At 30.9% G+C, this 27853-nt stretch overlaps 1 protein-coding gene across 1 annotated transcript in view; it reads right to left on the bottom strand.

Annotated features, from left to right (window-relative positions):
* Positions 1 to 27853, bottom strand: part of LOC139524818 (dynein axonemal assembly factor 8-like) — a 40169-nt gene that overhangs the window by 11212 nt on the left and 1104 nt on the right. Inside the window, exons 2-25 of the mRNA XM_071319922.1 lie at positions 20705 to 20870; positions 19549 to 20167; positions 18881 to 19000; positions 18323 to 18493; positions 17629 to 17727; positions 16688 to 16814; positions 15862 to 15987; positions 15266 to 15439; positions 13687 to 13822; positions 13021 to 13159; positions 12564 to 12790; positions 10893 to 11955; positions 10270 to 10461; positions 9930 to 10036; positions 9428 to 9560; positions 8798 to 8977; positions 8382 to 8610; positions 7552 to 7792; positions 6918 to 7113; positions 5952 to 6046; positions 5353 to 5440; positions 4716 to 4836; positions 3838 to 3928; positions 3380 to 3465 (exon numbers count right to left, since the gene is read on the bottom strand). Of these exons, the coding sequence (XP_071176023.1) occupies positions 3380 to 3465; positions 3838 to 3928; positions 4716 to 4836; positions 5353 to 5440; positions 5952 to 6046; positions 6918 to 7113; positions 7552 to 7792; positions 8382 to 8610; positions 8798 to 8977; positions 9428 to 9560; positions 9930 to 10036; positions 10270 to 10461; positions 10893 to 11955; positions 12564 to 12790; positions 13021 to 13159; positions 13687 to 13822; positions 15266 to 15439; positions 15862 to 15987; positions 16688 to 16814; positions 17629 to 17727; positions 18323 to 18493; positions 18881 to 19000; positions 19549 to 20167; positions 20705 to 20851 (4907 nt within the window). The 5' untranslated portion in view covers positions 20852 to 20870. The remainder of the gene's footprint in view (positions 1 to 3379; positions 3466 to 3837; positions 3929 to 4715; positions 4837 to 5352; positions 5441 to 5951; positions 6047 to 6917; positions 7114 to 7551; positions 7793 to 8381; positions 8611 to 8797; positions 8978 to 9427; positions 9561 to 9929; positions 10037 to 10269; positions 10462 to 10892; positions 11956 to 12563; positions 12791 to 13020; positions 13160 to 13686; positions 13823 to 15265; positions 15440 to 15861; positions 15988 to 16687; positions 16815 to 17628; positions 17728 to 18322; positions 18494 to 18880; positions 19001 to 19548; positions 20168 to 20704; positions 20871 to 27853) is intronic.

Raw genomic sequence — 27853 nt, 5'->3', positions numbered from 1 at the left:
TTTTGTCATGTGTCTGTTTCCCAATTAATGTTTTTTCAACCCTTCATCCTTAAAAAACGTTATTTTGAAATAAATATTAAGGAACGATTTTAATATTTTTATGTCTAATAGAAATAACCTCAAAAAGTGTGCATTTTTTATGTTATTTCTTCATAGACAGAAAAAATATTAGTCATTTGAATTTCTTCATTGCATTATACAAAAATAAATCTCATTTACTTTATTAAAGTAAAAGAATATTGATATTTAAGCCATAAAAAAACATGAGACTAACTAAGTTATGGACTGTTTCAGAAAATACTATGGTAGTCACATTTTATGTTAACACGACCACCCACAGAAGATAATTAAATTTTAAAAAACAAACACCAACAGAATTTATGTTAAGACCAACAACCTATGGAATGACCAATGCCCATTAATTATTTCATAAAGGCCATTAACTTTTCAAATTACCAAAGATACAGAGGAATTTAAAGACAAACAAGAATGTGTCCCCAGTACACAGATGCCCAACTCGCACTATCATTTTCTATGTTCAGTGGACAGTAAAATTGGGGTCAGAACTCTAATTTGACATTAAAATCAGAAAGATCATATCATAAGGAACATATATACTAAGTTTCAGGTTGATTGGACTTCAACTTCATCAATAAACAGCTGCGCCATGAGTGCATGATACGCCCAACGTCTTGTGTGGAAGTTTTATGCAATAATCATAAATAGTTTCTGAGAAAGTTTTGGGCAATTACCATTTATTGCTTTTGAGGCACGGCGGGACATGTGAAACCCCCCCCCCCCCCCCCCCACCCTGTTTTTTTTTTTACAAATATCACTAAAATAAAATTTTGAGTCATCACCAAAAAGTATACAGATCTTTAGATTAATATAACAAAGAAGTGTGTACAGTTTCAAGCAATAATCATAAATTGTTTTTGAGATACGGCGCGACATGTAAAAAAAAAACTCCCCTTTTTTACAAAATACTCAATAACTCAAAAATAAAATTTTGAGTCATCACCAAAAAGTATACAGATCTTTAGATTAATATAAAAAAGAAGTGTGTAAAGTTTTAAGCAATAATCATAAATCGTTTTTGAGATACGGCACGACATGTAAAAACCCCCTCCCCCTTTTTTACAAAACACTCAATAACTCAAAAATGAAATTTTGAATCATCACCAAAAAGTATACAGATCTTTAGATTAATATAACAAAGAAGTGTGTAAATTTTTAAGAAATAATCATAAATTGTTTTTGAGATACGGCGCGACATGTAAAAAACCCTCCCCCTTTTTTACAAAATACTCAATAACTCAAAAATGAAATTTTGAATCATCACCAAAAAGTATACAGATATTAAGATTAATATAACTAAGAAGTGTGTAAAGTTTTAAGCAATAATCAAGAATTGTTTTTGAGATACAGTGTGACATGTGAAAAAAAAAACACCCCTGTTTTAGTTACAAAGTGCTGTAACTCAAAAAGTTTAAATCTTATTTAAATTTTGACGGGCTTATAAAAACTACCTCAACCAAAAACTTTAACCTGAAACTGGACAGACGAACGAACAAACGGACAAACAGACGGACGAACTGAGCCACAGACCAGAAAACATAATGCCCCTTTACTATCGTAGGTGGGGCATAAAAATACAGAAATATGTGTCAGAAATATTGACATCACATTCAAATTATCTAGTTTTATAGCAATAAATCATGTTTATTTGTCTCAATATTTGTAGCAACTAAAGTTTATTATGCTCTGAAGCAAGCTTAAATTTTAGAAGTCATTGATGATTATGGTCTATATACTGAGGCCCTGAAAACCATTCAATAACATGGCTGACAAATTGTATTTAACATGTCCATTTCAATTATGGAAAGACTTTTGCCCAATATTCCTGAACTGTTGATCAGCAATAAATATATACATGCAATAACTTTCAATTTTTAGTATTTTATCAAGTAGGAAATCCAATTTTACATATGGTTTTATTCAGAAACTGTTTGAGTTGGATATGCACTTTTTATCCTTTAAAAGAAAGATAAGTCATCTCTTTTTTCAGCTTTTTTTTCAATGATTTTAATCCAATAATAAAAAAATCATTGTATGTATGTCTGAAAAAACTCTAAATGCCACCTTGAAACTTTAATTTAGAAATCAGTTGCTAAAAGTATACCTATCATTGAAGGTAAATAAACCAACTTTTTGCTAGGAAATACATTTTTTTTTTGGGTATAAATTTATACTAATGCAAGAAACTTCAGTGTATAAACAGTTAGCCTTTGAGTTGATTGTACTACTCAGTGCAGAAATTGCTTATTAAGAATGACCTTGAAAAAATTCCAAGATACTGTTAAGGGAGCTTGAGGGTATAATTTTTTTTTTCAATATAGTATCTCGCTATTTTTTTCTATAATGAACTTTATCATATACTTAATAGAAAAAATAAAATAAAAAAAAAGGGGTCACCCTTCATTTATGGTCACACAATCTGCCTTCGAAAGAAGATTGCATTTTTGTTAAGGTGCTTTTTTCTGTTGAACTGATAGGAGAAATAGAGGTAATACTGAAATAAAAAAAAAAAAGTAAATTACAGACATCTCCTAAATTTTACAATTGTTTAGTTTTAGTACAGCTTATTTGAAAATAAATAAAAAAGATAAGTGACTGATGAGTTAAAAAAGATATTTCAATTTTAATGCAAAAAATGCCATTTTTGCCCATCTTCGCTAGCCAAGGGTTACTATCCACTTCTCTCCTCTCCACCCTTAGCGGACTGAGATAGAATTTAGGAGACACAAGGTAATGATTTCCATTGGTTGCAGTCGAAACTCGCTGTATCCAATCAAAAAACACCTATAACATGCTTTTTGTGTAACAAGTCTTTACATCCCTAAACATACGACTATATTTAGTGACAACTTGAATGTTTTTAATCAACTAATAGAAGTTCCTGTGTATGTTTCTTGCCCAAATGCATGAATGTCAACGTATATTTTCGTTTCCTACTTTACCAAGTGTGTAGAATCTAGATGCTACCGTTTTTTTTAACCTCCAAATTAAAGTTCAAATGCTACCATTGGTCAAGAATACTGTATTCGGAATAGGCGTGACTTTAATCTACCGATAGATGGCACAACATTGTTACCACAAATGTTGGCTTAATCTGCCAAGGGTGGAGAGGAGGGAAGTGGATCGTAACCCTTGGCTAGGGAAGATGTGAGCCTCCTTAAGCAGGATTTTAAATAAAGCCTAGTTTCAAGAGCATTGTCGATTACAAAAATGTATTTCTTGGGTGAGTAAAGAGAGTGCTGTGAGATTGTTTCAATCTTTAAATGATCATCACATTACTATTTTTCTACTTGTTACTTACCTTCCCATGATAGAATCAAAAGCCAGGATAGCATTATCTCTCTGTAAGCTCAATACAATACATGGTCCAGAGGTTAGCAACGGTACCTAGAAATTAAAACAAAATTGTGGAATTTCATATGTATATTCAAACTAAAATATAGTTTTGGGATAGAAATTAAAACTTTTCAATCTAGAATAACACGTTGATTTCTATGGACAACAGTGTATGTAACCAGGAAGAGCACCTTTACTTATTGCTGTTAACAGTTTGCTAATTGTGGAATTTACATCTAGACTACCTTTTTATTACATTTCTGTCCTTTCGAACATCAAAAATGAAAGTACTACTGCAACCCAAAAGCTTTTATATTTCAGTCATAATTCATCAAAGTGATTGACTAATACAAATACATTAATATAAAACATAAACCTGTAAAAACTAATAATGCTAGTTATACAGACACACATTAAAACTACCTGTTTAAAGCTGCCAGCATCTATAACATGTAAGAAATGTTCTGCTTGATCCTGAGTAAACCATACCATTCTACAGCCATATATTTCAAACCTAAAATAAATTTACATAATTTCTTAATTACATGCATCAATAATTAATTTCTCTAAATATCAGAAAAATACTAAATTGATATCTTTTTAATCAACAATTTCATTGATTCAAAGGCAGGAATATATATAATATAAGAGAAAGGCACATACTAGGTTAGTTGTACATATATAACTATAGATTCTACCACTATATCAAGTGTTATATGATACTTATCCATTCGAGACAATTATGTTAGGCTTGCCAAAAATTTTAATTTTTTAAATTTAACTGTTGAGAGAGGATAAATATCATGTGGCACAAAATTTGGTGGTGAATCTGTTTCTCTAATGATTTTTAGACAATATGCAAACAATCTTAATCCTTCTTTTTGATTGATATGCAAAAAGATGTGTTCTTTTCATGTGACATCATTAGACATGTTTTTGTTTTTTTCATGACGTCAAAATAGGAAAATTCAGAGGAAAGCAGGAATATTTAATGTCATAATCAAATTTTGAGCATTGAATAACTGAGATGAAATGAACCACAGGTTAAATCAAGTAAGTATTAGAGAAAGATACACAGGTTAAATCAAGTAAGTATTAGAGAAAGATACTATGGATTCAGGATTTTTCGTTGGATACCAACTTTGTGGTATTCATTTGGAACAGGTGAACCATGAATTTAAATGTTCAATTAAGTTAAAATTTTCCAAAGACTTGTATGCAGACTTTAGCAAAACCAAGAAATTAAATGAATCAAATCATTAAAATTGCCACATACTGAAATGAAACAATATGATATTTACCCATGAGTAACTAATCCTTCAATAAGGTCAGCATAGCCATAAGTACCATCTCTTTTGAATGTGATTAGTGGTGGTTTAAATACCAGGCATGTTGTCTCCATCAATATGTAATCAGGGCAATCTAGAAAACAAATGGCAGTTCTAGATTTATAGCAATAGTAGCTGATTTTTTTTTTGGATGTCTATAAATAATTTTAGTGCAAAATTTCGCATGTTTACATTGGTAAATTACCAGTTGTAATAAGATGAAAGTTTTGATAAATTTTATATTGTAAATAAACTGCAAATTAAATTGATTGTTTCAAAAGAAAACAAAGCAAGACAGTATTAGTTTGTTAATATATAAGAACTTTTATTCAAAGGGAAATAACTCTATCAGATATAAGAAGTAAAAGGGAGGTTATCTCCCATTCAAACATGTTCTAATAATAATATTCTAGCCGAATGTTGAACATTTCAAATTACACAGAATGCAATTGTTAAAAAGAAATGATAATATATTAAACAACTCTTATTTCTCCAATTAATCAAGTTGATATCACACACACTGTTAACAAGTAGGTATAATATACTTTGCTGGTGTGGATTTCCTACCTCCAAATTTTGGGAGAAATAAATCAAAATAACAGAATTATACCTGGATGTTCTGAGGGATCATGGACAACAATTTCTCTATTCAACTGATATTTTATATCTAAAATACTGTCTTCAGCTGGGCAGAGGATCTGAAAACATAAATTTACATATACTATCAAAATGTTAATGATATGCAATATTTTCATTGTTCAATTTTTGTTTTGACATATCAAATCAAAATAGATATATACAGTTATTAATTGGTTTATGCAAACATTGCAGTATTCCAAGTTTTATACACTAAAGAAGTTTGTAAGACATTTCACTTTGCAGTTGTGTAACAATGATACATTCTTTAATTTTGCATCAATAATACTTTTACTTTCTTTATGTTACTTTGTAACAAACAACACATGGTTTGATCATATATAGACCTCCATTGGTTAAAATTAATTTGACATTTGTACTTTTGCCTTAGAGACAGCATAAAGAAGGTACACATAATTGGCTTTAGAGGATCTGCTCATAACAAGAACATATTTGTCTTTTAGATCTAGTAAAAGACAAAAAGAACTTCAGAACATAGAAATAGAGCATTTTCCAATCTTTGTAAACAAAACATGAACACTGGATTTGTGTTAATAATCCATATTTTTATACCTGTTCACTGTCTAAGTATTCTGATGATTTACAACAAAGTCCATCTGGGAAGAATGTCTTCTGATCTTCTAATGCTTTGATATAGTTCATGGATCCTTATAAAGAAAATCAGCACAATATGAGTATTCTAAAAAGTGAGTCACACAATTGTGTGCATTATATAAGTACACTAAGCAAAGATATTGGTTATACCAATAATCACTTGATGTATAAAGTAAATAATACAAAAATGTAAAGCACTTGGATGATTTGGGAACAACAGAAAAGACAGTATGACTGCAATCATAAGAACATTATATTACTGCAGGAATCATAATCAAAAGAGTTATTTTACAGATTACTTTACTTTTCAATTAGCAATATGTATCATCTCATTGTTATCAATGGCAACCCATTTCTAGCTGCACTTGCTATATCTTATCAAATCATTATGTAAATTATTTGAGGCCTTGCTGTATCAAGTCAAGGTTATACTTAGGATACTACATCTTCATAAGACTACCAGTACAGTCAGCTAAGAAATGTACCAAGAACATAGTAGATATTCAAATGTTAACTGAAAGTAACTAACATCTATTCCTTTAGAGATGAGAATTCTAAAAAGATTGTGAAAACAATACTAAGGGTTTATAGTAATACTAGATAAGTTTTTGTTGTGCAGAAACTAAGTGAGTAATTTTACATAACATTCATGTAATAATATAAACAAATATTGTATATTATACCATTAAAATACATTTGAACTGATCAAGCAGTAACAGTTATATTAACATACATAAAAATATATGTTTTATCCTACTAATAATGTGGATTCATTTATTTTCGTGGGTACCAATTTTGGGATTAAGGAAAACTGACATGTTTGTGGATATTTTATCTTGTGGTTCCTCTGTACCAACGAAATATACAAAAATTGGTATCCAAGGAATAATAATGAATCCACACTACATTAGATTCAATGTTTACCATGGAATGCATTATTGACTGTATCTACACCAAACGTTCCCCTCCATAAGAACTGACTTTGTCTTCTGGCACTGGACGGATCTGAAGGTCCCAGTAAGTCTAGCAACTTCTTCACAGCATTCTCTCTTTGTAATACTAAACATAAGCTTGGTCCAGATTTTAAATAGTCCACGGTCTTATCTGCTATTTCTGAATCCTATTTTAAAAAATAAAATTAACTTTTTATATTAATTTAAATTAGGAAAAGTGAAAAAATTAATTAAATACCATTGAAAAAATTAACTATTGACAATAAAACATGGCAAAGGCCTAATATGGAAAAGGCCTATTTTTAGTTTCAATTATTAAGGTTGCCATTTCCATTTTTTCACTATTGGATATCAATTAGGAATAAACATGAAAAATGTTTCCTGGCAATCTATATATCACATGATCTGAAATTGACAGAAACTCAATAATCAGCTGATTTTGTTTTCAAAACATTAGCAACCTATATAACAATAAAGAAATAAAGTGACAATTATCTTTTTTCCTTAGTCAGCTTAGTTGAATTCCTGCTGACACATCTAGAAATGCAAATTAATTTCTCTTTCATCTTTCAGTGAAGAAGTAACCTAATATTATGTATGGTTACCAAATTTTCATCAGTTTTCAGAATATAATGAATATCCTCATCCAGCAGAATCTGGAACTTCATTGCTATAACTCTGAATCCCTCCTGTATTATTTTCTTCACAATTTTTGGTAAGTGACGTTTGACTGCTCTGGGTTTAATGATGAGGTGTGTGGTTATTAGCTGTGGTCCTGCTGTCATCACATGGAATATAGATTCCTTCAACGCTTCTGACCTGGTTATAATACTGTCATTTGATGCCCTAAAATAATACATTTCTAATCAGTTATAACTGTAATAAAACTGTAATTATTAGACCATTGTTATACAGCAGACACAAAATATGTTAAATTTTCTTAAAAGCTAGCAATCTTATTTTCATTTTTGCAAATAAATTTCAGGGCTGGATTGTAAAAATCTCAATAAACATTAAATGATGTTTAAACTTAAGGTTTTAAACAAATCTATTGTCTTTCTAAATGATTTAGTCGAAACTTAAATTCTAATGATGTTCAAGTTGCTACCATGATATCACTGTGTGGAAATTTTGACCCTGTTTACTTTCCACCTGTAATCATAACGCATTTGATATGTGTATAGGTGTATATAAAAGTTGTTCTTTTATTTGATCTTCATGTGCAAATGTTCATGTGTAGGATGTTCTTTTGCACAGTTATGGCTCTGTCAACTCTGTCTGTATGTACCTGATTATCAAAACTCCTCTGATTTTTTTTTTATAGATATACATGATAATTGATACATTTATAGATCCTCAGATGTACATGTGTTATGTTCTGATGAATTAAGATTCAGCCCCTTGAACAGTTTTTATAACAAAGATTTACACTTACTGTGTATGGACAACTTTACTAAGGGGTAGGTATGGTAACAATGGTCTAGAATGTGGATCTCCATACAGTTCTTTGTCAGTATAGAATGCTCTTGTGAAGGAATAGGCCTCCTCTGCTGTTCTAGACATTAGATAATCCATGTGTCCTGACTTAGGGTCTGGTCGTGGAATCACTTGCTCCATTCTTTTAAATGCATTAATGCCTCTCAATACTAGGACCAATGCAGGTTCTGTAATGAATAAGGTAAAATTTTGTTATAACATTATGTTTTCACACAGATCAATAATAACAATTTTATTTTAAAGAACTTCAATGTATTCAACCAAAAAGCTAGTGACAGAAAGTATGAATCTGCATAGTTCTACAATCCTTTATTACAATTTCCAGTGTTGTACATACTAGGAGATAATACATACCAGTTGTAAGAGTATGAAGATTTTCCTTCCAACCTCTGTCTCCTACTTCATAGGGTGTCACATCTTTTGCCTGAGAGATGGATAGGGATGGTACCCATTTGATTCCCAGTAATTCAAATCCTTCTTTAAGTGGTAATACTGTGACTGTTTTACTGTATGGCACCATGTGAAGTAATTTTCCTAAAATATAACCAAATGTTTTCTGTGATTTTTCATTTTTTTCAACCAAAAACAGTTGACAACTTTAATCATGATTAAACCTATAATACTGATGTGTATAATGATCAGAATACTTAGTCTTGTCATGTGAGAAATAATCTAAAGCTTTCAATATAACAGGAATAAAAAAAAAATCTGTCATACAAGTGGTAGGTTTAGCTAGCTATAAAACCAGGTTTAACCTTCTAGTTTCTTCAGAAAATATCTGTAACAAGAAGGGAACATGTCAGTTGGTTTTCACTTGTTCTGTTAATTGATTACAATTGATTTGGTCAGTTTTAATGGAATCTGTCTTTGAATTCCGTTTTTTTTGCAATACTTTTTTATTTACAAGAAGTTTAAATATAACATTATAACTTTCTAAGATTAATTTTGATGTGATATTTAACTTGTGTGATAAAACCAACTTACCAATAAACAAACCACATGACTTCAATATCTGGTTACCAAGCAACAAAAGGACAACAATCTGTTCTACTTCTGGATTGGTGTACAGTTTAGGAAGAATACAACTAGGGTTTACTTGTACATCAAAATCAAAGCACTGAAAAAGAGTGTGTACAATTGTTATACAAATTGTTTTTTATGACGTTCACAATGAACATTTGATTTATTTTGGCATACTAGTATTTCATGCTAATTTTTTTTTTTATTAATTTTTCTTTTTTTTTGGAATAGAATCTTTGGCAGACTTTACCCCCGAAAAAAAAATTAGTATGCATATCTTTTCAGATAAAAAGAACCTTGATAAAAAATTATATTTAATTTTGATTTGAATTCAAATTTTGTAATAAAATAAGTAAAACTTGTAGTTCATATTATTCCTTTTTATCTGTCATATCTAATCTTCTGTATGTACATGTTTTGTTTTGTAATCTAAATCTAACATGTGTTTTTCTTTCGTTACACCTACCTTAGAAAAATCACCACCCAGTTGAGACAGAAGTGAATCAGAGTATCTTGCTGCATGGAACATATGTTTTGAAGATAAATATATACTGGCTTGTTGTTGTATTGTACCTGTAAATAAAGAGTTCATATGTCATGTTTTAAAATACTCATACATGCGATCTTTCAGAATAAAGATGGTTCTTATAGTAACTTAAGCAGGTAACTTTGTAAATATATGTATACCTAAAAACTTTGTCAAGCTATGGTGATCAACAGAAATAATGATAAAGTTACACTTCAGAACTATACATCTATATTCAACTTCAAAATTACGATGATAACTAATGCCATATAAGTCTTACCCATAACACCTTGTAATGTAAGTTGTACCATACAGGCCTCTATCAGACTGGCCACTCCATGTGAAGCATTTTCTTTCTGTAGTAAGATCAGTGTACAGGGATATACAGATTCTATATGTTTACATTGGTCTGTGACTACATCATTATGTAAAGCTCCAGGACAAAAGGTGGGAACAGTTTCTCCAGAAATACCTGTAATAATATCATAATATCTGTAAATATCTACAATGAACTTACAATGATGTTTCAAATGAGCTAACACAAAAAAGTTGTTACAATAGTTCAATAGAAGTTTTTTAAGATTTCAGATTTCTTCTCTGTGTTATGTTACAGCAAAAACCATTCAAATGCTTTCTTAATCTTCTACGAAAACCTTACTTCAAAAACATCACAAACTCAAATCAAATGTACTAAAAAAAACTTGGCAAATCTAAGGCATAATTACAAAAAAATTAAAAAAACTGTAGAATTTGAAAAATGATTGGGTTTCAACAGCAAATAATGTTTAAAAAAACCTATTGAACAATTTAAACACAACAGGCTTTCTCAGCTTTCTTCATTTTTTTCTGTTCTACAACTTGACTATAACTATAAGATCAATTTAAATCAAGACTCAGTCTTACCCAGTAAATTAGCCTTCTTTGAGTTAAGTTTACTCCTCCTCACTCCTCTAATCTGGTACCCTCGTCTCTGACAGGTCGACAACACTATACCCATACATTTAGGTGGCACATGTGGTGATAGCACTAAGAAAATGTCATTTTTGGTTGTAGCTGTTAATGCCGCTGGTGGCCTATGTATTGTAGCATTTATATCATTGTCTTTAGTGTCTGATAAAGAAGATTTTCTACCTTTTCTACCCTTGGGACTACCACTTCGATATGTATCTCTACGAGTATAGGGCGTGCCTACATCTACACTGCCACCTGGTGGAACACGTCCCCCAAACCATCGACTGAGTTCAGTCTGAACACGAGAGGCATTTCTAGGACAAAACAATAAACACTCATCTCTAGATTCTCCCCCAAATAATGCACAAAGAGAATTAGGATCAGTCCTTCTTGCCAAAACTGGGTCTGAAGGTCCAACAGCATCAAGCCATATAGACCTTGAAAATGTTCCTCGTAAACTTATAGCTAATACTGGTCCAATACTGTTTAAAACATCTGTTTGTGAATTGTCATTAGATACACTTGGTCCTGAAGCCAGACTAATCAATTCTGATGTAGGATACAACAGTCTGACACCAGCTAAATCTAATCCTTCTTGTAGTATCCTGTTACATATTCCCATCATAGCCCGTGGATCATAGAATATTTTTCTGTATATTAACGACATTGTCACTTGTGTGTCGTAATTAACCTCTCCGACATTTTGATCACAGAATGCTTCTTCACTATCAATGGTCTGCCAGAAGAAACCGACGGAGGAATTGAACACTTTCTGAGCAGCCTGTTGATCTGGGTTCACCTGAATGAATGTTGACAATGGTTTCGTTGTAATGTTAGGTAATGGAGGACGATATACATATGTTGGTTTCTCGGTGGTATTATCCACCTGTGAACAGGGAACTTCTACTGATACCATATCCACTAGCCAGGGACACACTGAATGTAATGTATTGGTAGACAGAAACTTGGTTATAAAGTGTTGGAATGCAGTACAACCTTTCATCTCATCCTTAACCTGAAAATGAATACATTTTTAATTGTTTTTTTAATATCTAACATTTATCATATATATAATTTTTTTATAAGCTATAAATTATTCCAATGATGTCTATTAAGTCTTATTTGATTGGTGACCATTATTCATGGAATAAATCTGTTTTGTGATGACATGAAATTGAATTTCGAAACAGGCGAAAAACTTTTCAAAATCACATTTTTTTTTTATCCATACAAAATTTTCAGTGCATTTCTTTAAAATTATAAGTATCAAAATAAAGGTTACTCTTATGGTGTGCATTAATGTGTTAATTCATCCTTTCATTTACATCATGTACATATATATCTAAATATCTTTAGAACTAGGTTCTGTTCCACTTGAGCATTTTCAGTTTGAATAACTGCAAGTTTGATAAAGACCTCTTTTATCAAACATATAATTGTCTGGTCTTAAAATTAGGTAAAAATCTGTATTTTTATTTGCGTTTTGGAAAAAATTGAAGTCAATTAACCATTTTTTTTTCAATCTATTAATTAGAAAAGTTAAACAAATGACTTTAATGTATCAAAAAAGAAATACTAACTTTTTTAGCTTAATTCATTAGCCCAACCTAACAAAATACTAACTTTAGATTTTTTAGTTTTGAGATTCATTTGTTTATCATAGTCTCTTGGTGCTGCTACAGCTACTTGTAGACACAACTGTTCATCCATACATTCCTGTTGTAAACCAAGAACATAGAATGGTAGCGGAGTGTTATCTTCCTCTTCTTTCTGGAGGAACGTAAAGTCATGTGGTACCAGGGATAGTAACCATGACAATAATACTGTATAACTGGCAGAAAGACCAACACCTGTAAATCAATTAGGAAATGAATATAAAATTTGTTTCCTCACAAAACCAATAAATTGTAAGTGAATAGTTTAACAATAAATATACAGTGTAGAAAAAGTTAAGTAACATTTTTTGACAATATCAAGTTACACATTAAATGGATGGACAGAGGTAAAGCAGTGTACTCCTTCATGTATTATATAAAGCACAATTAAAAAAAATTCTCTAATTCTAAAATCTATAACAAACCTGTATCTGCACTTCTGCTTTTACCACGATGCAGAATTATCTCCCCATTACTAGATAAATGTATTGTCAATAACAAACATTTATGGTCCTGTCCAAGTGTTGGTGGCAGAGTTCTTGGTGCAGGCTCGTAAGAAGCTTCCTAAAACACAAACAAAACCTTATAGAACAACATTCTGTATAACATAGTCAAGAAGCTATGTTTCTCTCATCAACTAAAAAAAGTATGAAAAAGTTAGGAATTATATCAAATTTTGATTGGATAAAGATCTTTTATGAAGACTGTCTTCATAAAGAAAATCATGTGACCTTTACCTTTCACCTCTGAACTTCAAATTTACAAGGAATTCATTTTATCATGATCAAATATTGTACAATATCTATAATAGATTGTCAAATACCTGATCTATTGCATCTATATAAACTTTTTATTTCTGTATACTACAACCTAATGACTCTACTTGAAAATAAAACAAGATTTATTCTTTATCCATTGTACCAAATTCGATAAACATGCTATTTCAAATTTCTTTAATGACTTAAATATTATTGTTGTGCTGTAAATATTCCTTTTTGTTTGGCAATAATGTACAGAACCTATTTCTCCTTTGGAATTTTGGAATTGGAATAGCCTTGGTTAATGTATTGTTATTAAACAGGTGGACTTACGATATCAAAGACGACTGGTGTACCCTCAGCACTGTCTTGTTTACCACTGACAGCTGCTGAAGGGCGAAGGGCTTCTAAACGTTTGGATAACCTTATCCTGGCTTGTCTTTCTGCTTCTCTCTGTTCTCGCCGTTTTCTGTAAACAGTTATAAACATAAAATCAAATTTTATAAGCATTTCTTAAAGCCATACTCTGGATCTTCACATTCACCTTAAAATTTAACAAAGCTCTTTTTTTCATTATGCATGGTATTTTATTATTGTACCAACTTTCATAAAAATTTTATCCATGTATAAACTTTCATGTAAATGTGATATAACTCTATCCTTATCCAATATTTTCTCTAAAATTTATGCTGTTGATATCACGCAAACCAATACTTTTTCCTTGATATTTAATTCCTTACTGTAAATTCTAAGACTGCACACACTGAAATGTCTTGCCTACTTTACTAATCATATATATTATGTCCTAAATATAAAGTTATATTACAACTGTCATAAAAACTTAACATTAACCAAAAAAACTTAACTTCGACCACTGAACAATGAAAATGAGGTCAAGGTCAGATGACACCTGCCAGCTAGACATGTACACCTTACAATCATTCCATACATGTGCCAAATATAGTAGACCTATTGTATAAAGTATAAGAAAAACAGACCAAAACACAAAAACTTAACTATAACCACTGAACCATAAAAATGAGGTAAGGTCAGATGACACCTGCCAGTTGGACATGTACATCTTACAGTCCTTCCATACACCGAATATACTAGACCTATTGCTTATAGTATGTGAGATATGGGACTTGACCACCAAAACTTAACCCTTTTCACTGATACATGAAATAAGGTTGAGGTCAAATGAAAACTGTCTGACTAGCATGAGAACTTTGCAAGGTATGCACATACCAAATATAGTTATCTTATTACTTATAATAAGAGAGAATTTAACATTTTTTTTAAGTAGTCACTGAACCATGAAAATGAAGTCAAGGACATTGGACATGTGACTAACGGAAAGTTCGTAACATGAGGTATCCATATACAAAGAATGAAGCATCCAGTTCTTCCACCTTCTGAAATATAAAGCTTAAAATAGTTAGCTAACGCCACCGCCGCCGGATCACTATCCCTATGTCGAGCTTTTGTCGCAGGCTCGACAAAAAATTGTGAGGTTTTTATTATTGCCAATAACGCTGCATAAGTAAAAATAAGAACCTGCAGTCAGAATCTGATGCACATTACAAAGGAAGATTTTCTTGAAATACATATAAAAAATCTTGATTATTTTTGTTCTTTCTTCAAAAATTGCAAAAATAAAGGCATGCAATAATTTCTGAATTGACAGATTTATTTTTACAATAATCAACACAGATTGTAAGCTAATGAGAGTGAAGGATCTGACAGAGTATTTGTTTTACAGATTATAATCCAGAATTTCAGCTTTATAATATTCCCATATTATCAACATTATGACATTCTTGTTTCTCTATGCACATATTTTCATTAGCTCTCAAGATTAAATATACCGGTACTTGTATGAACACTTATTACTCCACTTAACAAAATGTACCTAGCCTCTTCTACTTTTCTGTGTTTCTCTTTTTCCTCTTGTTCAGCCCTCAGTTTAGCTTCCATATCTTCCTCTGATAATTGTTCTGTTTCTATGACGACCTGTGGTGCTGTCCTTGCACGGCTGTCTATTACATGGTCAAGGTTTAACACTCTCTGTGGCTTCTTTATAGGTCTGTCAAATAAAACCAAAAACATAAGATTATTTAATTCTATCTTAACAATATATGATATTTTTGTTTTAAAATGAGTATTCATAACTTATACATCATATTCATTCCTTTCTTATTATGTTAATATCACCTATATTCTTTGATTATGTCAACTTTAATACAATAAACATCTATCAGACATGTAAGAGATTTAGTTAGCTATCAAAATAATGTTTAAGCAATCATTTTTCTTCAGAAAATACCTGTACCAAGTCAGGAATATGATAGTAGTTTTCATTTTGTTCTGCTGAGTGTTAAATTGTCTCAGGATTTTATAGATTTACCTATCTTTTTTTTTTTTTTTTTTTTTATATACTTCAAGTTTTGTATTGTTGTTAATTCATTTTTTCACATAATCAAAATATCAAAACTATGATTAACATACCCATGAGGTGTTGGCTTGCTTGGTAAAGCCTCTGCCTGAAGACCTTTCGATTTCAATGATTCTTTCATCTTCTGTCTTTGTTTCTGCCAAGTATCTACCTCATCATCTGAATCATCACTTGAGTCCCTGTGGAGATAAATATACAAACTAGTCGGGGAGGATGATCAACTTCTTTTGCTTTTATGTAATAGGGGCAAGTAGATATTTATTTTCTCTTTTAATCTTTGGGACTTTGTCTGCCACAGACGGCTAATAACATTAGGAATGGATTATACTGTAAATTATATACAATGTGAACTATTTCCTTTTAATATCAGCAGAGCAGTTATTGCTATAGAAAAATTATCCAAATTACATGTTTGTCATTACTTCTTGTATTACTTACAAATTGTAAGAAAGCAAAGCAAAAAAGTATTGGACTGCAAAACAATGTTGAGAAATAATTACTTATAAAATGTCATATTGATAGAAGTTTTCATATCGAAGTCATAAATTTATAAACCAGTTTTCCTTACACCTTTGTAATAGGGTAGTTGTCCACTTTTTCACACTTCACAACACAACACAGACCATTTTTTTCTGGAATTGCACTTACTTCATACTTACAACTTTTTACAGAAGAAATAAGCTAAAATTCTTTACAAGATGATAAGTTGATTACAAATTAAATTGCAAAGAATTCCTCTCAAGCCAATGCTGGATGGATATCCCATATCCTTTGTTTTTATATCAAATGGCAATTAGGTAATTAATCTAGCAAATTTGTATTGAGAGAGGACAAAGCCTTTCCAATATGATGTCATGAGAATAAAAACTGTATAAATACCTGTCACCAGATACATGAAGTATTCTTTGTACTCGTTCTATACTTTGTTGTTGTTCCTGTCGGGTCTTCTCAAAATCTCTCAGATCAATAAATACTGTACTGGATTTATGGGGTTCTTTCTTGACAACTATAATATACATATTAAACTAGGATTGTTAGTGCACTCACAAGAAAATCATGATAGTCCCTGTCTCTTGTTAATATTGACATATCAAATTTAGGACATTTGATTATCTCCCCTTTAACAATGTTAAATGTTTGACCAGGATTATATTTCTTCATGCATATTATCCTGAAGTATTAAATGTTCTATAACTTTGTAAAGTTTGAAATTCTGATTAGGGCTCTTCTATAAAATCATACATGGGACCCAGGGAAGGCAACATAAATTTGATGGGTGGGTGCGAAATATTGTGTTTAATAGGCTTTAAATGTATGCAGGACTCTAAAATTGCTTCTATTGGAGGTCACTGTGTTTTTAAAGTGCCTTCCCTGGGTACCATGTATGTTTTAATGGAACAATCCTTAGTTCCAAAATTGAGTTGAGAATTTTTTGTTTTATGTGTTTGAGCTTTTGATTTGGCCATATGATTAGGGATTTCTGTTTTGAATTTTCCTCAGAGTTCAGTATTTTTGTGATTTCACTTTTTTTTTGGAAAGGATTTATCTCCCCCCCCCCCTTTTTTTTTAATCTTTAAACTGTTTTTCCTTGTAGTGAATATTTTTAGTGATTAACATTTAATTTATATGTAGTTTTGGGTACTAATTGAATAGATGGTGTATTATTATAAGGAAGGAGTTAAGTTAGTGTATGTTTCAATATTTCAACAATTTATCTTGAGTTATGGCTATTGATTGTAAGTTTTTGTGTAAGTATTGAATGACTGAGTGGGGTGTTATAGAGAGATGTTTAATAATCTTATAGTGTATTACAAAATTACCTGTAGGTTTTGTGACTGGTCTAACAGTTGGTGTAATAATTCTAACAGGCATATCACTAGTGTTGGTTCCACAACTAGATGTCTGCTTTTTCTCTGGCTCTATTGATTAAAAACAAAATTAAACATCTAATTAAAAGAAATCATGCTCCACACTATCTTTACAAATAATTTTTTGAAGTTTGGTATATTTTTTTTAAGATGAAATGCTAATGATTCTAAAGAAAGAAATGTCAAATATGAACCAAATGTATTTTCCAATTTTCATTATATTCAAAGCGCAAATTTAAAAAAAATTATTTGAAGTGCTACTGTTGACTCATTACTATTCGTTGGTGGATTTAGTGGGTACAGGGGAACCACAAATTTAAATGTTCAACGAAATACAAATTTTCTGAAGGAATGTATGTAGACTTTGCCAAAACCACGAAATTCAATATCCATGAATATGCAACTTTTCCTCTATCTAGGAAAATTAGTACCCACGAAAATAAATGAATCCACATTATATGGGGCAAAAAATAAAGAGCACATTTAATATTCCTTCAGCTAAGCATTAATTTTATTTCAGACTTGAGTTAACTAGAGGCTCCAAGGAGCCTACATTTTCCACCTCTTGTTTTTGCAATAATTAGAAACAATGCAATAAAAATATTTGTGTTGAAAGGAAAATGTGCTTTAAACGTATTATACATGCCTGGCTGTGATGGAGGAATAGGTTTCCACTTATTAATGACCTGAGGAGCCTCCTCTATAATCTGTTGTTGTTTAACTCCAGTCATAGGACAGACATCAGTCAAATCTTCTCCTGATACTCTGGTGGATATCAGTGCTAATCTTTGTATCAAGGACAAATTCTGATTTTGTTCTGTTAGAAATATACATAAACAAATCAAAACTCTGACTTTAAAGTCAGTCACATTTTTTTTCATAAACTATATAGTCAATGTACCAAAAACATAAATTTTTGGCAATTTAATGTTATTTTCAGACACCTGCACTGTTCAAGCTACTTTACCAATATATTGAGTTTTGTAATTATTTTTTTTATGATAACCTGAAAAAAAACATGCTTTACCATTCCATTTGCTACTGTTTCCAAAGTTTGTGTGTGAATTTGTTTTCTGTATATCTTATCTTTCAAGATTTTTTAAACATACCAATAAATTTTGTATGCTATTTTCAAGTTATATCAGTAAGAATACTCTTAATTTCATACATTTTTTAATCTCATCAATTTAAAAGAAAGAATTACCATTATTTTCAATTTGATTTCCTTCCCCTGAAGCATACAAAGCTTCTAATCTTTGCTGATTTGATCTGTTGATAGGTGGGGCAAACTGATTATCTTCATTTAACTGGTTCAATAATGTATCTGAAAGAAAAACATCTATTTTTATAATATCTGAAATAATTTATAAAGAAATCATAAATGTGTCCATCAAAATTCATAAACAAATAATGTGTCTGACAAAATTCATATGGAAATCATTAAATTGGCTAAATAAATCATAAAGAAACTATCTTTAGTAAAATATTTGTATAAACAGTATGATAAAATTCAACTGTTTCTTACTGCATGATGATCACAAATCATTGAGATAGGAATCATCAAAAAGATTCACATGTTTAATACAATTTTGATAATCATGATTAAAGAATGTTTTCAGAATTAAAAAAAAGAATGATAAAAAAATACAGCTTACTTTTATAAGTTGTAAAATGTTTCAACTATTAAATTAGGTTCAATTCAGAACAATATAAGGTAATAGGACATGTGGAGAGGTCTCAAGAAAACCTATTCTACACATGAATATTTGTTACATATTAGTTTGATAAAAATTATGAGATACCGTAAATACTTGAATGAGTTTATAGAAAATTATTTAGAACATAGAAATACCAGACAGAGCATGTTATTACCTATATTAGAAGGATCAAATCCTGGAGGTACTAATGTAGGAGCTCTAGGAGACAGTATGCTATGAGCTAGTTCTCTCTCTTCATCTCGTCGTACTTCCTTCCTCAGCATACTATTCATCTTCTTATCCCCGACATCTATCGCCTCCCATGTAGAACTTTTCTTTTTCTCCGTCTCAGCTGTTGATTCTCTTTCATGTTTTTCATATGAATCCTGCATCTGATTATTTAGCAGTTCGTTTTCCATATTTTTCAGAGCTTCGTTTAAATTCAAACCCTCCCCATTATCAGGACCACAGCCTACATCATGTGAGGTGACCTCTTGTTTATCAGGGGGAGTAACTTCAGGACGATTCTCAGCTTCCATCACTATTTCAGTCCAGCTTGAAACTGTTTTAGTTGGAACTGGTTTAGGTGATGATTTCATCACTGCACCTTGTTGAAGCTGAAAAGCTAGATCATTGTCATATATATCTGTTAAATCAGCAGGTTCAAAAGAGACACCACTTAATGAAATAATGTCTGGATCATCAAGGCTTGTATCCAAATCTTTGTCATCATCAAATATGGACGATTTTAAATTTCTGTGAAATATGATTGGTTCTTCATTATCAGAACTCACCTGAAAAAGATCAAAAAAATGCATTAATTCGTGTGCACTAAATATTACAGTTTCACTCTTTGAATCACTATGAAAATGATGAAAATATCAAACAAAACAAAAAAATTGTATAAAACTTGAATTAATACTTTTAAAGACAGAAAAGGTATGATATACTTTATACTGTTTTCATATGTACATGTAGCTTATAAAAAATCATAGACTTTTTATTTAAATGTAAGATGAAAATATGAATTTTTGCTTTAAGTGCTTAACAAACACTATCAAAAATGAGCTGTCTTAATAAAAAAATACATGGTATCCAGAGAAAGCACTTTCAAAATTGGGTAACAAACTAAAGCAATTATAGAGGTAATTTTAGAATTTCACTAATATATTTTTATTATACAATGCCATTATACTTTAATATGATTATAAAATGCCTTGCCTGGGTACGAGGAATGTATAAAGTACAGTCCTAAGTATATGTTAAAGTAAATAATGTATGTTGGTCAGATAGAAATTCAAATAGATGTTCCAGTGAAAAAAAAATCTTACATCTGAAAGGTCAAAATCAATGGAGGGTAAATTTTTCTCCACTTCGGCAAAGATGTCGTCTAACTTTGGTTTGAGTTGTGACTGTCCTAGAAGAGAAGACATTGTGACTTCACTGTCACCTCCCCCGTCATCACTTAACTCCATCATGGTATTACTATTTATTAATCTGGAAAAAAAGAGAAATAGTTTATAGCTTATATGGTAAACATGGTAAAGCATGGTATTAGTTTTCTTGTTTGAATTGTTTTACATTTGTCATTTTAGGTCCTTTTATAACTGACAATGCGATATGGGATTTGCTCATTGTTGAAGGCAGTACGGTGACCTATAGTTTTTAATTATTGTGTCATTTGGTCTCATGTAGAGAATTGTCTCATTGGCAATCATACCACATCTTCTTTTTTATATGAAAATATAACTCAATTGAGATACATGTACAACTTCTAATCATATTATATTGAAAATTAATTGTAACACCATAAATGATAAACTGATTAAAAACATGAAAAATAACTTCTATTCTTTTTAATTGAACGTGAAAGGAACAGATATCTTGCTTATATACATGTACATGTATAATATCTCTTTTTATGACAATTTTTTTTAAATATTACTGGTTATTTGGTAATCATGGTAATAGGCATTTCAATTTAGATTTCAATTCTACTCTATAGGTCTAACTCAAATAGCAAGATGACCTACTTATATGGGCATCTTAATGCCTATAACTTACAATCTACAAAGTTTTGGGGATTATATATGTCATTCAAATATTTTTTTACAATCTAGCTTTTCCTGTTAGACTTTATTGTATGAAATTCTTATAAACATGGCATCCAAAACATTTCGAATCAATGTAAAATTTTTTCAAATCTCAGACACTAAATGGACTGGGAAAATCTTTTATTTCCACTCTGGAATATTGCAATAGATCTGGATTAACCACTTTTTGGTATGTATTTTATACTGAGAATTGGGAAGGGGGAAATACAAGAAAATATTTGCAGCACTATTTACATGTATTTTATAAAATATAAACTTAACACACAAAACAAATTTACGTCCCTTTCTCTATTCAGTATCGCTTACCTTGCATTAAAGTTAAAACTAATTGTGGTCCATTTATATATTATATGTAAGATATCTTATTTTGCTATGACCTCTGTATTTGTACATATATACAATGTACTAGATTTTGACAGGTTCCACTGGAAGTGTGCCAGGAAAACTTTTAACATGTGTTACGGTTTAATAAATCAAAAAACAACATATTGATTTAAAAAAAATGATAATCAATGCATTTTAATCCAAAGATATCCTTATCTCCAAATGATTTGATTTAAAAAGAAAAAGCACATATTAAACAACATGAACAAGGACCATGGATTAATGGATTGTGAAATTTTTTATACAGTTTCAATTGCACTCTGTATTAACATGATTAAAGTATATCTACATGTATCTAACTTTTAATTGGAAAGATTCAACATTTTTATACATGCTTGCTAAATATTTTAGAATTGAATAGTTGGACATCATGTACATTTTATCCGGAACAGCATTCATGTATCATTATTTAAATAGAGAATGAGACACTGCACAAATCTCACATAATTATTATTCAGTCCTTTGCAAAGTCATCTTGCTAAGAAAGGGAAACACCAAACATTATTTGGACCATTACACAAAAGAGGAGGTGCACAATAACATAATTTTATGGTGAAGATTGCAAGGAAGTTGCAATAAACTGTACTAAAGGGGTGTAGAGACAGTTGTTGATATAAAATGAGTACCCACCAAATAAATCATTGGAAAAGTACATGATTATATATAGCTAAGGAAAACTCCAAAAATAATTTGGACCAAGCATAAAAAAAGACGTGCACAATAGCATCACATGGTTAAGATTGTGATTTTTTTTTTATTTGACCTTTTCCCTAAAGCCAGTGTCTGCTCGTACCCGCAGGTGGGTAGGAATAGTAAAATTGCCGTTTTGCAGGTTACGCGTACTGACATCCGGTTTTATAATAAAATGCCATCGGATCGGGAATGAAACGTGAAATATATACGGAATTTGTCGCAATTAGTGAATAAATATGATTAAAAATACTCAAAAGTTTTATTAATATATATAGGTAAGTGAACAGTTTTTTTTTTTTCAGTTAAATATACAAAATGTACATGTGGGGAAGACATTTCATAGTTATCATGAATTAGAACAGTCGATTATTTTTATACAATTGAATAAAAGAAACTCAAAAAAAGAGAGTCAATTGCAGCTGCAGAGAAAAGAAAAACTGGAAACACAAAAATTAAAGAGGAATTAAAGTTTAACAGAATATATTTTTCATGTATTCACGGAGACAAAAAATTCCAAACAAATTTGATAGGAAAAAGGCCTAATACAAGGTATTAGTTTTAAAGTGTAGTTTTAAATTGAAATTGACGTGTTTCATTTATTAGTCAAGTCTGAGACTACTATGTGTTATAGTAGTCTCAAGTCTAGTTTTTTTTTTTATGTCGATTACTTCTAGTTTTCCTAAAAAAATTCCGATTTTGAACTTTAACTGGACTTGCAACCAGAAGTAGTCGTTTCCTTCACGTATTTTGATAATAAACACGATCAGTTGTTCAATTTTTGAAGTTCGTATTTTAGCTCCAAATGAATATTAAAAGTGAGAAACCTGACAATCAATAGTCCCAGATTGAGGAAACATGCATACACTTCGAAATAAATGGCATTACGATGACCTCCAAATATATGGAGTGCCATTAAAGCTTTAGATTTGGTAGATCATGATATTCTTCACTGGGGTAAAGCTGATGACCGTAACTGCATTCACGGTCATCCCAAGATGTCAGCTGAAAAATTAGGTCAGTATTTTTATTGTCTGTTAAGGTGTTTCTACATCATTTTCTTTACAAAGCATACTTTGATACGATGTAAATTTATAAAAGATTTACACGGAAGTCACAAATCTCTACCGAGGAACGTGTATAAAACGGGAATTTGGATTTGAAAAATTCGCTAGGATGACCGTAAATCGTAATCGAGATGACCGTAACAGGGTTAGCGATTCATAACAAGGCTGACCGTAATTGGTTAAAAGATGACCGTAAATTGTTAATGATGACCGTAATTTATAAAGAATGACTAAATTTAAAAGGATGACCGTCAATTGAAAGAAATATCCATATTTGTATGCATTGTTTTTGTTGAGTTTGTCGCAAGAGGGGCTCGGTTAGTTCTTTTTTAACTATTTGGCGTATTTTGAGTTTATATGAAAATGATAGTAAATAGTTTAATCGATGTTGTGAGTAGTTTTGATTTAAATGGACAATAGATGGACAATAGACACCTGCAAACAATAGGTGATTTTAACTGTGTAACTGAGTGGACCGTATCAAATGAAACTCGTATGTCTGTTTATTTTGCTATCTTCTGTATATTAAAAAAAAAATGCAACTCAAAAACCAGCTAAGTTAGTTTTTTTTCTCAAACCGCATGATAGACTTTATATAACTTTTACATATCTAAAGGTCCTGCCATGCTTTAATACTTTCCTAGATGCATCAGTGTCTGTTCTCTTAATAGAGATGTGTGTGTAAAAACGGCTATATTTTTCAATTCCCTCAGATGAACCGTAAACATTATGAATATCCGGTAATTGAGCCCATGTGTATGGTTCCAGAGAAGCAGAATAAAATCTTGATTTGTCTTGATATATAAAAAAAAACAATTCTGTTTTCTGTTTATACAATTTACAAGGCTCCCCTTTGAAATTCGCTATTCATACAAGACTATTTTAAGATCTATTTTGCTGGAGCTCACCTTCACTAGTTTGGTCGGAGTATTTTTAAAACATTTTCTGTTATTTTACTTACAAGATAAAATGGAAGACCAATCAACAGAGACAATGGATGTGGTAACTCCGAAATGTACGGACCGATATGCAGTATGACCAGTGTTTTCATCCAAAACTTTCTTCCTAAAACTAAATGTTTGTGGACCAACATGATTGTCTATAGTGTGTATTAAAATGCTGTATACATTAAATGAGGTGAACTTGCAAGTGGAAAATTGATAACACATGTACGTATCTGAAATAAAAAAAAAAAACCCATCTGCAATGGTAGTTGAAACGATATAATATAAATGGGTGTTCATCCGTTGCCTTTTTGGCATTTTTAAAAAGCTGTATTTATTATATAAAATTAATAGGAATCTCAGAAATAAAAAAAAATCCTTTGGCTTGTAGTTGGAAGCTACATATGACGAACCATGTATTTGAAGCATGTCTTATTTTTGTCTACCTTTAGGATAATGTTGTCTTATAAATACGTCTTACACCAACACGATTAATTATTTGATACAAAAAAGGTAATACAAATACGGATATTTCTTAGAAATGACGGTTATACTATGAAAGGTACGGTCATCCTTTATAAATTACGGTCATCCTTTCGAAATTACGGTCATCATTTTGCCAATCACGGTCATCCTTATTATATGTTACGGTCATCTTGAAAATATTTTAAAGATGATTTACGGTCATCTTATCGAATTTTTAAAATCTAATTTCCCGTTCTATACACGTTCCTCGGTAGAGATTTGTGACTTCCGTGTTAATCTTTTATAAATTTATATCGTAAAAATGTATGCTTTGTAAAGAAAATGATGTAGAAACACCTTAACAGGCAATAAAAATACTGACCTAATTTTTCAGCTGACATCTTGGGATGACCGTAAATGCAGTTACGGTCATCAGCTTTACCCCAGTGATTCTTTGTTTAAAGCTTAAAATTTATGGATTTAGTGAGGCTTCTTTTAGTTTTTTCAAGTCATACCTCAATAACAGAAAACAGCAGGTAAACATTTGTAATGTTTATTCTGAACAACAACATGTAAAATTTGGTGTCCCCCAAGGTTCTATACTTGGTCCCCTATTGTTTGTACTATTTATAAATGACCTTCCCTTATGCATTGAAAATTGTGAAACAGACCTATATGCTGATGACACCACTCTTCATAAATCTGGGGAAAACATAGAAAACATACATGATGATGTTCAAGAAGATTTATGCAGGGTTGAAAAGTGGTGTAAAATGAACAACATGTTCATTAATGCAAATAAAACAAAATGTTTGGTTACTGGAACAAAACAGAAACTATCAATTCAGACCTGTAATTTGTATGTGAGGGCCTCAGGGAAGATTAGTTTATTGTAACTGAGTATACCCTCTTTAAATAAAGAATTTATTATTATTATTATTATTATTGATGCCAAATAACGGTGGTCTGGTTATGGCCGTAATATAACAGCCCCTGCATTACAAGGGTTTATATTAAGGATATGCCTACTTTTGATACATTTCAAATAGAATTTCCTTTCCACTTGGCGTGACTAAAGATGGACAAAACCTGATTGCGAGGGAAGAAAAAGGTTTATTTGATCATCATCATCTTCTGTTTTACATTTTACTAAAAGATTATTTTAAAATCTCATGGGTATTTTTCAAATTCAGTAAAATTTAATTCTTTAAATTTGCATATACATTTTATAAAAGTATTAATTTTAATCATGTTTTTCTTTTTCATAGGGACTGTACAGTGTCATTTTCCATCAGTGCATTTATTTCAGAGTTCACAAAAATAGTCGGTCCTATCGGTCAAAATAAGGCTCGGACCAGGATTTTGAAAGCAAGTGCCAGTCATGATGACTGATGTAAAAACGGCCATTGCAGTGCTTTTTTTATTGGTAATTAGTTGTACCGCAACTAATTTTAGTACGTAATTACATAGGTCATCAGATGAACCTGCTGCTAATTTCCTGTACTGGTTTCCTAATATAAACAAACTAAAACCAAATTGACTATGATCTACACGTGGCTTGCTTAATTTGTTCATGTGACATGTAGCCATCCCAGGCAAACAATCTGTGAATGAACCTTCGATCAGGATAACAAATTCGGAGAAAGTGATTCAGATGATGAAATGGATAGCGAAGATGTCTTTAAATAAGAACAATCAAAAGAACAGAAATGGTCCTATATTACTGTTAATTTGTCCTTGGCTGTGAAAAATAAAACCGTAATATCAATAAAGTTATTTTTCGATAAAATATGTTACTATTTTTATTTCAGTATCAAATTGACAGAAGTTTTAGGACTGGCTAAAATTTTGTAGGACTGACAAATATTCTGGCTTTCTCGGTCCCATGACCAACGGGTCAAAAAGTGTTTTTGGGAACTCTGTTAATTTGCAATGTTTCTTATGTATTATTACAATCAGGGGTACTACTTGTACAAGTTATTTTCAAATATACACATAAGTAAATAAATAATGTTTGAATAATCTCCCCTTAATTTTCTAAAAAATTTACTTGTAAAAGTAAATTTTTCTTACAATCCCATGATAGTTGTCAAGTTTTGAGATGTAAATTCATGCCTTTAATGATTTTTCCCAGGTTTGCTAAATTTTTTTTTTTAGAGTTCAATGTTTCATCTCATTAATTTAACAAAGAAGCTGATTGCGCAAAGATCTTAAGTATTTGTGCAAGGCCTTCAAAAATTGCTCCTTGGGGGCTTGTAAATGAGCAGTGTTTTGAAGATAACAGACAAATGGGATTTTCATTATCCATGAAATTACACTTAAATGATTATTAAGACATCTGCAAAGGGCAGGTAATTTAAAATTCTAGTAGATCAAAGAAATCATAAGAATTCAATAAAAGAAGATAGGATAACTTTTTTACTTCTACAAGTAAAAAAATCTGAATGTCTAAGGGACATAACTCAGCCAAGTTTTTTTTTTACCTATACAAGCAAATAAAATTCACTTGTATAAGTATCCTACAAATTTACTTATATAGGTATATTAATATTATACTTCTTCAAGTAATTAAAAATAACTTGTACAAGTACATTGTAGTACCCCTGACTGTATTATTAAACAAGTACAATTTCAAAATATAATTTTTCCTACTCTTCATGCTCTTCACTCATTCTACACAAAATTCCCATATGATCGATAATTTCCGCTTATGGTTCATCATATCAAATGGACAAATATGGCCATATTTTCAACTCAAAAACTACTCTGTGTACAGACTTACCTGTGCTGTTTGGAAAGATTTAATGCCTAGCATC

Source organism: Mytilus edulis, chromosome 5 (assembly GCF_963676685.1).
Source record: "Mytilus edulis chromosome 5, xbMytEdul2.2, whole genome shotgun sequence".
NCBI lineage: Eukaryota > Metazoa > Mollusca > Bivalvia > Mytilida > Mytilidae > Mytilus > Mytilus edulis.
This window is presented reverse-complemented; position numbering and strand designations above follow the sequence as displayed.